Source organism: Delphinus delphis, chromosome 4, assembly GCF_949987515.2.
Source record: "Delphinus delphis chromosome 4, mDelDel1.2, whole genome shotgun sequence".
NCBI classification, from domain to species: Eukaryota; Metazoa; Chordata; class Mammalia; order Artiodactyla; family Delphinidae; genus Delphinus; species Delphinus delphis.
In genome coordinates, this window is record NC_082686.1 from 127055612 (window position 1) to 127071643 (window position 16032).

Sequence of the window (16032 nt, forward strand, 5' to 3'; positions counted from 1 at the left end):
TAATTGCTGAGTAGAATTTTAAAAGTAAAAAGTGAAAAGAAATTGGTATAACATCACTTGTGGAAAAATTGTTGTTAAATAAATAAAAAGCAGAAAACATTTTTTTCCTTTTATAATTGGAAGGTATTTCTGCTTCTCTATTGCTCAGTCATCCGTTCGAAAATCAGCCTCATAGAGACTATTCTTTAGCTCCAAATATTTTAACCCATGTGTATCTCTTTTCCAACTTTGCTCAGTAAATTTTAAGGTTTTACATATGTTTTCTTGAATATCATTCAGTGCAAATTTTTAAATGCTAAAAAAAATAAGGAAATGGCTTCTGTATGTAGTCATCAGATGGCATTCCTCAAAACAGCCTGGGCATACTTTCTAGATTTATAGAGTGTATATGATTAAAATAAAATACCAAAATCATGTCCTTGTCTGGTTCCATAGGTTGTTATACCACAACAGGCAGCTATAAAGGAAATTAACACTTGACTTGAATACATTATTTGGCATCTAAGTTTTGAAATTTAAAATGAAATTTGTAAAATTTTAATTCATCAAAAACAAATGGAATTGATTCTATGTAAAGTGTTATTCCTAAATATGACATGGTAATGTTAGAGTACAAATATCTAAATTAAAAAAAAATCCTTCCATTTAAAAGATTTAAATATAGCAAAGGCAGCGCTAAGTTCCCCCAAATGTCAGTGGAATTCTTTTTTCCATCCTTTAATTACTGAAAGTAGAACAAGTGAAGATTCATGTCACAATATGGCTTCAATTTTCAATACCTCCTCACCTGTTTAACTTAAAAAATCAAACAAACAAACAAACCTAAATAAACCCTAGTATTTGACACAAGATCACTGATTTAACCTTCCTTGCTACTGCTACTTGCCTTTGTTTATGCCCTGATGGTTTTGGAAATTCTACTTTGGGAATGCTCATTTTGCGTAGACTGTAACTTATTTAATAAGTATTCTTGATATTGAGAATTTCGGCTCCCTCTATCTATATTAAATTTCATTTTACACTCAAGGTAAAATAAGTAAGACCATTTGAATTTTATTTCCATGTTCTGTGTAAATTTTTTTTTTTTTCAGTGAAGAAGTTAATGGTTATCTCTAACATCGTTAATGCAGCTTGTATTTTAATTTATATCCCATATAAGTACCTGCAATGATATTGCTATTAAAGTTTTCCAACTTTAAGAAAACTTGAAAAAACTCACACACACATCATAGTGCAAATACATATACTTGTCAAATACTTCTAGAGATAAAGTTACCTGGTTACTCTGTTGATTCTGAAGGATTTGAATGTATCCAGTATGTGGTAGTTAATAAAACCTGCAGAGTGGCATCTGGTTATTTTCCTTTTAATGTCTTAGTTTAGCTGTTTACACTCTTTATGATAGACAGTCTTCTGAGCTTTCATCAGTAAGGTCTGGAGTGTTCTGGAGAGAAATAGAGGGAGAGAGGAAGAAGACTTCACAATCAGAAATTACCTTCAGACACCGTGGACTCAAAGCTATGCAGACGCTGTGTTTCTGTCTGGCTGCTTTTAGGACTTCTGCTTTTATTTCCTTGGGAAATATGGGGCAGCGTGGGTGAGAAGTCATCTTTTAAAAAGCAATTTAAAATCTTGTGGCTTTTTACTGAAACCTGCCATAGAGTTGATGCTTTGTGAGTTCTTTGGGTTATTTCCCATGAAAATGATAAATCCAAGTGGAGATCAAGCCTGTCAACGTCTGCTTCCTGGAGAAGGTTGCAAACTTGCTTTCTCAGATGTTCATTTACCTGGAAACACATGTGCTCAACACTGGGTGATATATTGCCTTTTAACAAGTAATCACATTTTAACTCTTAATGTGTGCTCGTTAGGGATGTTAGGTTTCTTGCTCTTTGTTTTTTTCCTGGTTAATAATGTCAGTATTTTAAATCTGTGTTTGAGCAACTCTTTGTAGGCGACACAGTTTCCCCCCATTATAAATTTTAAGATTCTAAAATTACATTAAGAAAGAGAAACAGTTGTATCCATTGCCAGGCTTATTATATAGTGTCTTTCATGCTTTTCTTGAGTAGAATTTAAATATAAACAAATTATTATTACTTTTCTTTTGACTTTGCTTTTGTTTTTTGGGGGAAATATATCATTAAATGAAGGGACTGTGGAATCACTACTACCTTTATGTAAATAGTGTGGGCACTCACGCATGTGTACACACTCGTACGATATTTCCAACTGTAGTGTCCTTCTGTTACCAGCAGATCCACTTGGGTAGGTGTCTTTGCTGTGAACATATGTTTTGGTTATTTCTTTCTTCTGAGTTTTGAGTGTGTCTGTCTCTGTGTAGGTTAGGTAATCTTCAAGGATGGTTTTCAAAGTACAGAACAGCAGCTCAGCGTCACTTGGGGAATCAGGAGAAATGCACTTTCTTGGGCACCAACCTAGCCCCAGTGGATCAGAAACTCAGGAATGCACCCCTCACCTGTGGTTTCACATGAGCCTTCCAAGTGGTGCTCATACACACTCAAGGTTGAAGACCACTGACTTAAACTACCTGAGAATTTTGTTGGCATTATGGATTTGAAATCAAGCTATGAATTTGGGTAATTTCAGTTGGAAATGTCAGTCACGTGATGATCCCCATCTGTTAGTCATCTAGAGGTGTCACTTTGATGCTATACTTTTAGAAGATTAACTTATTTGTTGGTTTAGAGAGACAGCATACTTTCTGAAAAACCTTTTATGCTACATACACTTCAGAATAGTAACAGCCAACTTTTGATTTCTTATGTTGTCACGAATTAACTAACCTTTTATGATCTCAACTGTTCTGTGAAGTAGATAATCATCTTGTTTCTATTCTCTGGGTGATGGAAACTAAGGAGCAGAGCAGCGAAGTTAGAGATCCTGTTCAACTCATACTGTCTGATTCCAGAGCCTGCATCTGTGACCACTGTGTACAAAAATCTTCCCCATCTCACTGTCTCCACAACCCCTCCCTACATGCCCCACCCCTACATTGAGGCCCAACGGTAAGAGGTCAATGCCATGAATGGAATGGCTACACTTTTAAGAAGATAGGAGTCATGCTTGCCTTCACACCAGATTGTCAACTTTAAAGGAAGTTTGTGAAGTGTTTCTAAGACCTTTGGATGAAACAAGGCTTTTGGAAAAAAAAAAAGAAAAATCATGACTATTTTCAGCAAATTAATATGCCATGCTAAAGGAACACTAATTCATGCTACTTTATGGAGAATTTATATTTCCAGATTCCTAAAGGGCTATGACTAGGGATTTGAGGGGTAAATGAAAGGCTCCAGTTCTTGATCTAAATTAACTTTCTCTTTCCTCTGATTTTAACTCACAACCACACCTATCTGTAAACCTTCTCTAATAGTATTTACTCAGTGGAGGATGACTGGAAAAGTGAAGTAATTCTATATACCCTAGAATTTTTACATGCAAGTGGTTTAATTGGTTTCTTTATTTTATCAAGTCTGTTTATCTGAAAATATGTATTTGCTTCAAATAGGATTACTGTGAACAGAGAGGGCCATGCCCTGAAATGGAAGGACCCTGTGGTCCTTGTGAAACCGGGTTGGGACAGAAGGATGGAGAGGTAATTAAGCCACTGGATGAGCTCTTAGGCTGTTTTAGTTCCAACATCTTACAGTTTTGAGATGCAGTCATTTTGACATTAGTGAAGGTTTGGATGGAGCACATGCATTCTAAGGCACTTCTTACGTCATCTAGCTTGGCTTTACCTGTTAGCGCGTACAAATTCAGGTTAGCTATAAGATAAATTCCAAAAGCAAGGAGTCTTGGGCATTGCGGTATTTAGCAAGAAAAGAATACTACCTCTGGTGATGCAGTTATTTGTCAGCCTTGTCTTGAGTGTTCCGCTTGGAAGTAGAGGACTAGTATATACCGTTAAACTGCTTGACGGCCGTTACGCTCCTAGGATGCTCTGAGTTCGTTGGATAAAGGCCTCATTTTGGCCACACTGGGGACTATAAGCTATTTTTGAACAAAGCTTTCCTTCACAAATCTAAGTAAAGGAGTCTCCGATTTTCTTGAATTAGAAAGAGTTACTCCAGGCCAGGTGTATTTATACTGAGAAGCTACTGATCTCCTTGTTCCTTTCACACAGCCTCTCCACAGTGTGCACGCCCATCTCCCCCCGCCCCCCACCAGCCCAAGGCTTATTACTGCTGTAACACTGATTTGAATTTATTTTATTCTAAACAGAATAACGTGGTACATTGAAAGCTTCAGCTGAAAGAAATAATGATTGGAGGGGAAAGGAGAGTACATGGCTCTGATAATCTCACCACCATTATGGCATCCTTGTGAACACACACACACGTTTTGGCAACATTTCTAATCACTCATTTCAAAGAAATGAAGATGACTAATATCAGCCTTCAGTTAACTCCAAGTTTTCCCTTTTCAGGACATCTGGCTCAAGAGACATCTTTTAATTTCTGTGGTACAACAATCCTTCCAGAGTTTTTGGATGTGCATCCTCCTAAGTTTTTAAAAGATCGATTAAGTGTGAGTGTGAGATATTATCTGAAGAAAGAAAGTGATTGATCTGGAGGATGAGATGTTCAGAACTCGGGGTGGGGGGTGACCTGTTTAACCCAAGGACAGCAGGGGGCTAGCGTGAAAGGGGTTAGCTAGACTTCCACGGACTCTCCTATGGATTCTTTCTCCACCCCACAAACGTGTCCTTCAGGGTATCAACAAGAGAATAATTCTTTGGTACTGATCTTTACAACTATGCAACTTGAGGGTGTTTTAATACCTAGTTTAAAGAGGAGAACTCATTGATACCTTTGGATACATTTGGTCCATTTTCTGAGATTGACCTTATTCTCATGTATAAGTTGCTATTTAAAGACTTGTGCATTTTCTACATGCACAAAAAATTGATGTAAACCAATCTTGTAGGCTATTGAAAAAGAGTTGCTTTGAAAACGTGTTTGCCTTTCCTCTTTGAAGACGAGTAACGGCTCTCACGGTTTCCCTGAAAAATGTTAACTGTCAGAAACACAGTCGTCATGCCCCATATGGAGGTTGACCGGTGGTTCCCCCCACCACCCCGCCCAGCTAACTGCAGGCTTCTCTTGCTTTTTAATTCCATCCCCTTACTCTCACCTCATGGCTTTCCTTTGCTTCTGGCCCAATTCCCTGAACATAACAGAGCCAATGAACTAATACAAGCATCTTCAAGTTCCTCACTTCTTCACCTCCAGATTTCCCTGTATTTTCACCAATTTTCTTTTTTGTCTGTGGTTAAGTGGAAAGATGTCCTGGTCTTTTGAAGTTAATCCAGACAAGAGGTCACTGTTACCCATCTCCTTTGTCAGTTATCTGCCCTCCAGTCCGGATTTCCTTTATGGAGACTCATTTGAAGCATAGCTTTGAAACCAGTTTGTCATTGGTTATCCTAATACAATGATCACTTTTCTCTCAAGCCATTGTTCTTTATACCCAACTACTAGTAAGTGTGGTTTACTTCCCACACCTTCACCATTTCACCATCTGCTCTTACTTAAACCTCCTGTTTCCTACCTTCTGCCCCTACCACTCTAGAGAAACTTCTCTTTTGAGGTTCACACATGTGGTTTTCTTTCTTTCTTTGTTTGGTTTTTTTTGTTTTTTGTTTTTGCGGTACACGAGCCTCTCACTGTTGTGGCCTCTCCCGTTGCGGAGCACAGGCTCCGGACGTGCAGGCTCAGCGGCCATGGCTCACGGGCCCAGCCGCTCCGCGGCATGTGGGATCTTCCCGGACCGGGACACGAACCCGTGTCCCCTGCATCGGCAGGCGGACTCTCAACCACTGCGCCACCAGGGAAGCCCCATTGTGATTTCTTAACTGTATTCAACACTGTTGATGACCCCTGTTGCTAACTGTCCCTTCCCTCGCTTTTGTGACCTTGACTTGTCTGCTTATTTGTTAACTATGGAGAGTGTGTGTCCATCATTTGATGGTTTATTTATCCCCTTCACTATTGCAGCTGTTTTCCCTCCCAACCCCTGCCCAAAGAGAACATGGAGGTTTTGAATGCCTTCCAGTTACATAGTGCTCTTATCCGTAAGCTGTCACTTCTGCATTAGACCTGCCGTCAAACCACCTGCTAGACATTTGTAATACATTTCCACCTACCCCTTGAATTCCTCTCACCTAACGGTGAATTTATGAGCTCCCCCCTTATAACCTACTCCTTCCCCGTCCCCGCCCGGACCCCAACAAATTGTATCTAGTGAGTCCGTCTTGAAATCCAGTGAGATGCACATTCACTCAGGTGCCTGATCCTTTCCTAACTTCCTCAGATACCTCTTGATTTTGCTTCTTATTTTTTATTCCCACCACTAAGACCTAGTTTACACCCTACAGACTTTTTTGGTCTAAACTTCTCTCTGCCTTTCATTTTTCCTCTTCAGTTTTTTTAAACACTTAGTTATCAGGTTAAGTTTCCTACTAAACTAGTTTTTTTTTTTTTCTTCATCCCTGCCCTATTCTTTTAGTCACATGTTTCTTCATTAATCCACTTGTTTACTCATTATTTCATGCATTCAACAAATATTAAGTGCCTAGTCAGTGCCATTAAGGAAAATATAAATGTGAATGGTCTAGTGAGGAAGACAGACATTAAACAGATACCTAGAAAATAGGTGAATTACACAGTGATAAATGCTCCAAAGTCGCTTGTCCGCACACCTCCCTCTGCAGTGAGGGCTTTCGCTAAAGTGAGTTGACAGAGGGAGGGACCTGACGCTGTCATCATGCATAGCATTTCCACACGTGCACTTGAGGCTGTTGAGAGTATTTCAGGTGGCGGGAGGAGACCAGCAAAGGAAGGAAGTGCCCGGCACCTTCGGGAAATGTTGAGCAATGCAGCACAGCGTGGCTGTGGGGTGCCTGCAGGGCAGGCGTGGAGGTGCAGTAATATCAATGGACAGCAGGGGGTGCTGTGTCTGATATGCCACTAAGCATTTTACAGACAGATCCCCACTCTCACCAAAACCTTATAAGGTATGTAGTGTTAACCGTTTTTCAGAGGAAGAATCTGAGGCTCAAAAAGGCTCATTATCTTGGGCCATGGCGTTGGCAGGTGACACACCCTGGACGCAGGCACAGCTCTCTCTTACCCTGAGCTCGGGTTGTTATTGGGCCAATATGAAGCCACAGTACCCCGTGTTCATAGAACACATGGGTCTTTCCAGGATACCTTCCGTCACCATCCCTGTTTGGGGTTCGAACGCTGCAGGTGCTATCTCTATGATACTGAAGCTGTACTCCTTAAATCAGGGAACATTCATCCTTGCATTTTCTCAGAGTTCTTAGTATCTTGTCTTGCTGTAGGTAGGTACTCTATAAACAGCTGTTGCTAACATCTTTCCATCACCCCTCACACAACAGGTTTACGTTAGAACCATTTGACAGGTGCCTTAACTGAAAACAATCACATGTCACATGACATGACAGGGCACATGACTGACATCTGAGTTTTGTGCAGTTTCCTCATCGCCCTTCTGTCCCCTTTATAGGGCTTGCCTATATGTACACACCCCACCAGGAAGTATATCAGTAATACTGTGTGATGACAACAAAAATTGGAGATTGACAAAGTAGCTCAGGTCACTGAGATATAGCAATCACTACCTATGTCAACTTTGTCCTGTGGTTAGGTCTGCCTTTTGAAACTTCGGAGGAGATTTTGAAACTCAAGTTATTAAATAACAGCTTCTAGAAAAGACTTACTCGGTTTGAACAACCTGAAATATTAATTATCGGGGGACTTGGTAGCAAGATAGATTGGCAGAGTATGCAAATGTATATTTCTGATAGAATGTTATAAAAAAAAGGAACCGGTGCAAGAAGTGGTGCTTTGAATGCGGGCAGGAGAGAGAAAGACAGCATGACAAAAAGAGACTGAGAGAACAGTGACAGAAACTGAGAAGAAACAGGCTCTTACTTCAAGGCTAAAGAAGCAAAATGCTACTTTGTGCAGAGTACACACGTGGAGTACTCCAAATTGAACATTGTCGTCCTCCAGGTCACAAGGACTTTGCTCTTTTTTGCAGCCATTACTAATTTACGTGCACACAGTGCAGTTTGTTTTCCCTGGGACAAAACTTTTCGCACGTGAGCTCCTTAGGGATAGATACTGTTAGGGAGAGTAAGTACCTCGCATGGGCAAACATGTACAAATGGTAAGAAAAGGAGACGAACTGAAACGTAGAGCTAGGAATTTCACTAAGAAAATGGAAGAGTATAGGATCCAAGAGAGAAATTTAGATAGAAAAATTCAAAACCAGGCATAAGAGAGGACACATCCTGGACTCTTTAACTCTGGCTAAAGAATGTGTTTAGCGGTGTGTTTGTTTTTGTGATGGTGTGACTAAGTAATTTCCTTTCCCTTGTGAGAAAAATAGTGCTTGAATTCACTGTGTCTGTGGGGCAGGTGTGGGAAGGTGGTCCAGAAGAGGAAGGTAGTGTCAGAACGTGTTTGCATTTCCAGCTATTTTCCTCACACCTAATGAGACCCATGCTGTCTGTCGTTTTCCATTTGGAAAGAAATACACATGTGTCTCACACAGTCATATTGGAAGTAAATGGAATTTTTTTTGTAATAAAAGTACTTGAGGATCCTCTTTTTTCTAAATATAAAATGTTTAATGATGTTTAATGCATGTAGAAAACTGAGCTTGCTAAGAAATAACATTTTCCATAAGGAAAAATTTAAACTAGATAGTATGTAATAGGATGTGAAATTAATACCATGTTAAATTTTAAACAATCAAGAGTCAAAACTTACTCTGTAAGGTACGCCCACATCAACTGCTTCTATTAAGACTTCAGGTCAGTTGGCACTTTTTTTTTTTTTTTACTTTAGCAAGTTCCAAACTGGAAAAACAAGGGTGTTGCCAGTGGAGGTTGAGGTGAATTGAAAGGTGGGCGGGATGCCACCACCGCACGAGCCAGCATGGAGCTGCTGTGGTCAGCGCATATCATGTCCACGAACCCCATCCTTTAAACAGGGGTTTCAGAATGCATTTTCTGTTTTTCAGGATGAATCTTCAAGTCATGAGTATAACCAGCGCACAATCCTTCTTTATGGAGTGGGCAAAGAGCGTGAAGAAGCGAGGCATCAGTTGAAGAAAATTACCAAAGATATTTTGAAAATCCTAAATAAGAAGAGCACCACAGAGACCGGGGGTAAAGAGCCCTAATGCGTTTGCCCCCATTGTGCTGTCGTTTGTCTTCCCCTCAGCACGGTCTTTATCACAGTCGTACATGGCACTGTCAGCAGGGGGTTTCCTCCCCCGAATGACTGTCACGTTGAAATATGAATAAGCACATTGAAATTTTAAGGCCTTGGTCCCATTTATAGTAATGCTTGCATGAAAATAGCACCTTCTCTAGATAGATAGAGGTGATTTCATTTGCTCCTCTTCTTTTCGTATTTCCCAAATTTTCCACAGCAGTCATACATAAAGTATTGAAGAATGAGTTGGAAAACCCTTAGGCTGGAAGAGGTCCATTCCCCCAGTTCCATCCTTTTTCAAGCTTATAGTTGGCTCTGGGTACTCATGTTTACATGATGATTAAAAATCATGGCATAGTAGTGGCCGATCTTTTCTTACGTTATTCAGAAGAATAATTGCAGTAGGTAGGGGAGGCTACCCACGTCTCCAAACGATTTCAAGTAAAAAGAAAACTGGGTCTTTACTCCATAATGCCTTTACTTGGGATGCTCTGTCACCAAGCTTTTTACACAGCTCTTACAGTGAAGTTATGCCTTTGTATTATGTCACCATATAACATAATTGGAACTTTGTAATTATCCACGTCACGTTTGCCTAATTACTCTTCAAAGTTTCTTTATTTTATTAGACAGTCATACGATTTAAAGTATGCTATCATTATGTATACTCCACTACCACCACTGGTATTTATCTCTCTGTTACTTAAATAATATAATGGGGAAAAAAAGTTTGGATTTTCCCTGTGCGAACAGCACGCTTCCTACACAGGGCATAAACCACCTCTAGGAACCCTGCTGTCTTGTTCAGTACAAAATAAATACTGTTTTACGAACCTCTCCACAGGGGACCAGTCTTTAGGACTTTAACCGGCTGAATTACTAGAGCTTGCCCACACTAGATCTTTCCCACAGAAAAGGACAGATATAACTATTGCAAATAGCTCTCTTTCCTCTCCATCAGTAAGGGTGCAGGTGCAGAAACAAGGTACGAGGGCAGGGCGAAGTGTTTTTAGTCTGAATGTGTGTTTTGGGTGCCTGATGTCTTAGAACACAGTGGGAAGGCTACCTTCGTGTTATTTGCATCACATTCCCTAACTCACTTCTGTGGCCTCTTAAAGAGTTAGTGCTACACAGGCGCCATGAGGTTGTGGAAGGGAAATGAAACACTGTTGTCATTATTGAGATTGGGGAGGGGTAAAGAACTGCTCTAAAAAAACTGTTGATCTGTTGTTTTGCTGTTTTCTCTGTTAGAGAAAAGAGGAAATGGGCTGAATCCCAAAGCCCTGCAACTAGCTAGCAAAGTATATTTGAAGCTACTTTTTGTATATTTGGGAATGGGATGGACACTGTGTCCTTTAGAAGGGTCAGTAATATGGGCTTTTGCCTAAATTACTTTTAGAGAGTCTTTTCAGGTCCTGTGGAATGTTTGGTTTGGGGACGCTGAGAGGGGTGGCACGGGGAAGGAAGCAACACGGTATCCTTTTCTGCTGAGTCTACTTCCTTCCTTTATGAAGTTTTTTAAAATGCTAGACTATTGTCTGTCCTATCTTTGTACCAGTCTCTTAAATAGGCAGTTCTTGCTCGTGAACTCACCAGGAGAAAATCATTGTTGTTCCACGCTCATTTTTGAGGTATCCGGTACAGTACTAGATGTACCCCTGAGGAGAGGGTCATCTTCTGTGGGGATTTTTGTCTTTCCCACGTTTTAGATAAAACTCCTCAACCAGAAATACGTTTGTTAATTTGGGATGTGGTGAGCTGCCTTCTGATAAAGAGGCTGGTGAGGCAGGAAAACAGAAGTTGTCTTAGCATGTATTTGATTTCTGGCTACACATAAAAACATGATTTTGAGGAACTCATTAGGAGTGCTCTCAGAGCAACCGGACCTTGCCTGGGGGCGGGGGGAGATTTATAATCTAAAGCTGAAATGACATTTCCAGTTGAACATGTTCAAATCTCATTTTACATTTACATTGACTAGTCACCTTTGGGTGTAAATTTTCAAAACATTAATGAAGTTTTACCATACCAATAAAAGTCAGAACTTCCAGGATTAGAGATTTAAAAAAAAAAAAAAGAAAAAAAAGGAAAATCAAAATTAAGCAACAAGAGAGCAATAATATATATTACGAAAGCAAATTAACATAAAACAGATGAAAATCTATGAATTATGACTATACTGTTATCTATGTAAATGTCATTAAAATATTCCTTTGAGAACCACCACTAATTTCTTAAATTTTTCTCTCAAAGTGAATGTAAATTGCCAAGAGTCAATTGCATCTTTTTTTATAAGAGGTCTTGAGAAGTTAGCTATGTGTAAGTAAACAGAGCCTATTAATATAGAGAAACCAAAAAAAGAGGTATTTGTGAGTTCTTGTGCTGGATCCATATCCTCCAGTCTGTTACTTTTCTTGGTAACAGACTTGGTTTTGGTCCCAGGAAGGACTGAATAAATATATTAACTTCACTTCCAAAGCTCATGGTACCCAAGACTATTGGTGTAAGTTTTCAGCCTTGGACTAATGATGTTAGTAAATGAAAAATTCAAAACTTGGATATTTTACACATGCTCATGACATGCGAACAGCTGTATTGAAGGCAAAATGCCACTTGTACCTTTGAGAATAGATGCTGAAAAACAAGTAGGTTTCATGAGCTCCTTTCTTATTATTTGCGTTACATTTGGTGATATTTGACAAAAGTGACACACAATCTTGTACCTTATGTTACTCAGCACCTTTTAATTCTAAGTTTGTTTGTCTTAGGAAACAACAGCCTGGGTTTTTTGCTTGTCTTTTGCCTATCTATAAACCACAACTGCTTATTGTTGAAAGAGAAGTCTCCTTTCTTGTTATTTTCTAAATCCATTCCATTTGCCATTAGCAAAGCCTTTTGAGTTTAGTGAAATCCTTCTTGAATCTTTAATAGAAAAATCAGTAAAGTGAGCTCTGTTCCCCAAATTAAACTTTCCCAAATAAGATGATGTGAGTAAGAGGGCTTTTTTCTCAGTAGCCTTTGACTGCTTAGAATCATAGTGTTGGAAATGATCTTTCGTGGAGATCGTATAATCCAACATTTCCTTTTTGTTTTTAGATTTGTGTTTGTAAATACATATATTAAAAATATTTTAAAATAGGACCTAATTATTTCTGGATCTTATCCTTAGAGATGAAAGAGCAAGAGTCCCTCTGGAATAAGCAATGTTTATAGTATTTCTTATTGATATTTTCTTCAAACTTCTTTATACTAAATTGATAAAGGTAGCACTTTTCCATTAAGGTGGAGACATTTAATTCCTTTCTACCCCTAAAAAAGTTAGGAATTGTGTAAATTTCCTTTTTTACATACTAAACTGTTTGGGAATCTCCTAAGAAAATGCCAGTGAAGTTTTTCCTATTATATCAATGTGAGCCTCGGTGATATTTTTCCCCCCATTCATTGTTGATAGCGTATTTTAAAAGCCAGTGGGTAAGAAACGTTTATAGAGGGACTTCTCATTAATAGCCAAAAGTTTAGATATAGTACATAAGTGAGAATTGTTTTTGGTTTTTTTTTTTTATAATTTTATGTACGTATGGCTGCGTTGGGTCTTCGTTGCCGTGCGTGGGCTTTCTCTAGTTGCGCCGAGTGGGGCTACTCTTTGAGCTCAGTAGTTGTGGTGCACGGGCTTAGTTGCTCCGTGGCATGTGGGATCTTCCTGGACCAGGGATCGAACCTGCGTCCCCTGCATTGGCAGGCGGATTCTTAACTACTGCGCCACCAGGGAAGTCCCAAGAATTGTTAATTTTTAGAAAAAAAATAAAACTACCTCAACAGTATGAATCAATCTCAGAAGCGTAATTTTGAGTGAAAGATGCCAGATGTAAAAAGTACGTATCATACGATTCCATTTGTATAAAGTTCCAAAGTGAGCAGTACTAATCCAAGCCATTAGAGGTCAGGATCTTGGTTCTCTGAGGAGGGAGAAGTGACTGGAGGGAACCTGAGGGGGCTTCTGGAGTTTTGGTACGTGATTTTGTGATTTGAGTCTCATTACATAAATTTATTTTGTAGAAATTCAGTAAGTTTGTACAATTTTCCATTCGTATGTTATACTTCAATAAAAAGTATCCATTAAAGTCAAGAGCTTCAATTAAATGGAAAATAATGTGCCTACTGTGTGTTTATTTAGTTGGAGATGAAGGACAGAAAGCCAGGAAGAGCAAACAGGAGGCATTTCCAACACTGGAGACTGTGTTCACAAAACTTCAACTCCTTTCATATTTTGATCAACATCAAGTGACATCTCAGGTAGCCATTAAAGCTGTTTTATTATGCATTTGGGATATTTCCTTAAAAATCTTTTTCATGCAATATATGTTTTTGGCTTTGCTTGTTTCACAAATACATTTTTTAAACATATTTGGAAGCGTCTTAAACTATCAAGCAGTTCAATTTTAAGTGTCAGGTTGCCTTCCTCAGAGGAATTAATTTTTATCATGGAAATATTTTTACCATATGATAATAATCAACACTATATAAAATAATCTATAATGCAGTACTTATATTATTACATTTTAGTCCTACATTGCTATCGATAAGGGAGAAATCTGTTGATGACTGAAGAAAAATTACTATGCCATTGAGAAGAAACCAAATCTCTTTTGTTTTACAAATCCATTGATAGTCAAATAGATGTCATCTGGAAATTAATTAGCGTTTATTGTTGTTCTGCCTTTAGGAGAGTTGGGCGTAGATCTGAATGACAACTCAGCTTATTTCTTCAAATTATAGTTGTTTTAAGGATATTATTGCATTTGTACATGGTTTTGTCTTCTGTAGAAGTATGTTTCAACTTCTAAATAGAATCACGTATAAATTCACGTTTCTTACCTACAAAATTGAAGTAATTTAATAAATAAAAGTTATTCGGACTGTTGGTCTTACGATTACTTTCACTTTTTTTTTTGGCACAGATCTCTAACAACGTGCTGGAACAAATCACAAGCTTTGCATCAGGAACATCGTACCATCTCCCATTGGCTCACCATATTCAACTCATCTTTGATCTCATGGAGCCAGCACTGAATATCAATGGCCTCATTGACTTTGCAATACAGGTGTCAAAGGGATCCTGCTTCTCTCTTTTTGCAGAAGGCAAACCTACTAGGCATTGTACAGTTTAAAATGAGCCACCCAGTGCATTTTTGAATAGTTGAAACATTCTGAGTCAACAGTACTCAGCTAGCATTTTCAACTAGCATTTTAATTGCATCTGCGTTCATAATTTTCAACTAAATAATTATAATTTGTGCTGAAATATAGTAATAGTCACTTTAAAACGTGAGAGCTTTGAGGGTATTTCTTGTTTGTCTTTTGTTTTTTGCTTAGGGAAAGGTGAAAGTTTGTTTGCTATTTATAGTAGAGTATATTTTAGGGAAGAGCAAAAAATATGAAACATTATTAATTTGTTCACTATTTTTCTTACACACATACTTGAGTTCATTTGTTATGTCACTAGTGAGTAGACATAAAACTTGGTTTCTTTTACTTATTCTATTGGAGGTGTTAGCTTTGTTAATAATAAGAAAATGATGATAAATAACTTCCATTTATTGAAAAGGAGGGGCAAGTGGACAAAAAGTCAGAGGTGGGGATGTTCTTCTCTGAAACTATCCAGTCCAGAACTTTGGACCACTATAAAATTTTGATAACTGTTTCAGTATTGGGTACCTCTCGATTGCATTGACCGTGATGCCCAGACAGAAGGAAAACTCTATAATTTGATAAAGTATTAAAAATAAAAACCAGTTAATTCATCGGGGTGCTGAGACTGTGGTTGTATATGTGCATGTTCCTGGGGCAGGACAAGGAAGGAGATCAAGTAGTTTTAGAATGACTCAATATATCCGTGGTTTGTAAAGATAAACGTCTTTCCTATTTGTTTTGGCAGCTACATTTTTCTTCGATCTTTTCTCCCATTGTAGCTCCTGAATGAACTGAGTGTTGTGGAAGCCGAACTGCTCCTGAAATCCTCCAGCCTGGCAGGAAGTTACACAACGGGACTGTGTGTCTGCATTGTGGCCGTTCTCAGGAGATACCACAGTTGTCTGATCCTGAATCCCGATCAGACGGCCCAGGTGTTTGAAGGGTTGGTATACCCTAGAATGTGTAATTTGTGATGAAATATGATAGTGGTTTTAAGACAAAAATAGTACTGTTTGTTTCATAGAAAGGTATAACACAGTTAAGGAATGCTTGTGCCAGGAAACGTTTATCGGAAAGGAGATGAAAGCATGAAAAGTCTGCCTGCCTGCCTGGTGGCTACTTCGCTCCCCCTAGTTGCTGTCATTTCTGCTACCCAGCATCCTGGCTTATTATGGATGGTGAATAAGTGACTGCTTCTTCGCTCATGTAATTTCAGTTTCTGTTTGGAGAATCCAACGCCAAATAAGCTTTGCACATACATCATCTTATAGATTTACCTTTTCAATTTTATTTCTTTTATAAATTAAAGGAAATTTTTGACCAGGGTTAATCTAGAATAAATGACTTTTTTGATTCTTAGTCTTTCTTCGGTTTGTGTGAATTGTAGGCTGAGGTTTTCTCTACTACTGTTAGGGAGTTGGGCGAAGTAATTACATCACCCCCATTAAATGAGGCCGAGGCTACTGGCACCAGAGAAGTATAATGAGCTGTCAGAAAACCTATTCTGAGCTCCTTTTTGTCCACTGCAGACTCCTTTCTCCAGAGCTTTATATACTTAAAAGAAAGG

The 16032-nt window shown here is 38.7% G+C and overlaps 1 protein-coding gene across 1 annotated transcript in view; it reads left to right on the forward strand.

Annotated features, from left to right (window-relative positions):
* MED12L (mediator complex subunit 12L) overlaps window positions 1-16032 on the forward strand; it is a 308809-nt gene that overhangs the window by 237568 nt on the left and 55209 nt on the right. Inside the window, exons 16-19 of the mRNA XM_060011436.1 lie at window positions 9079-9226; window positions 13450-13568; window positions 14234-14377; window positions 15245-15408. Coding sequence (XP_059867419.1) covers window positions 9079-9226; window positions 13450-13568; window positions 14234-14377; window positions 15245-15408 — 575 coding nt within the window. The remainder of the gene's footprint in view (window positions 1-9078; window positions 9227-13449; window positions 13569-14233; window positions 14378-15244; window positions 15409-16032) is intronic.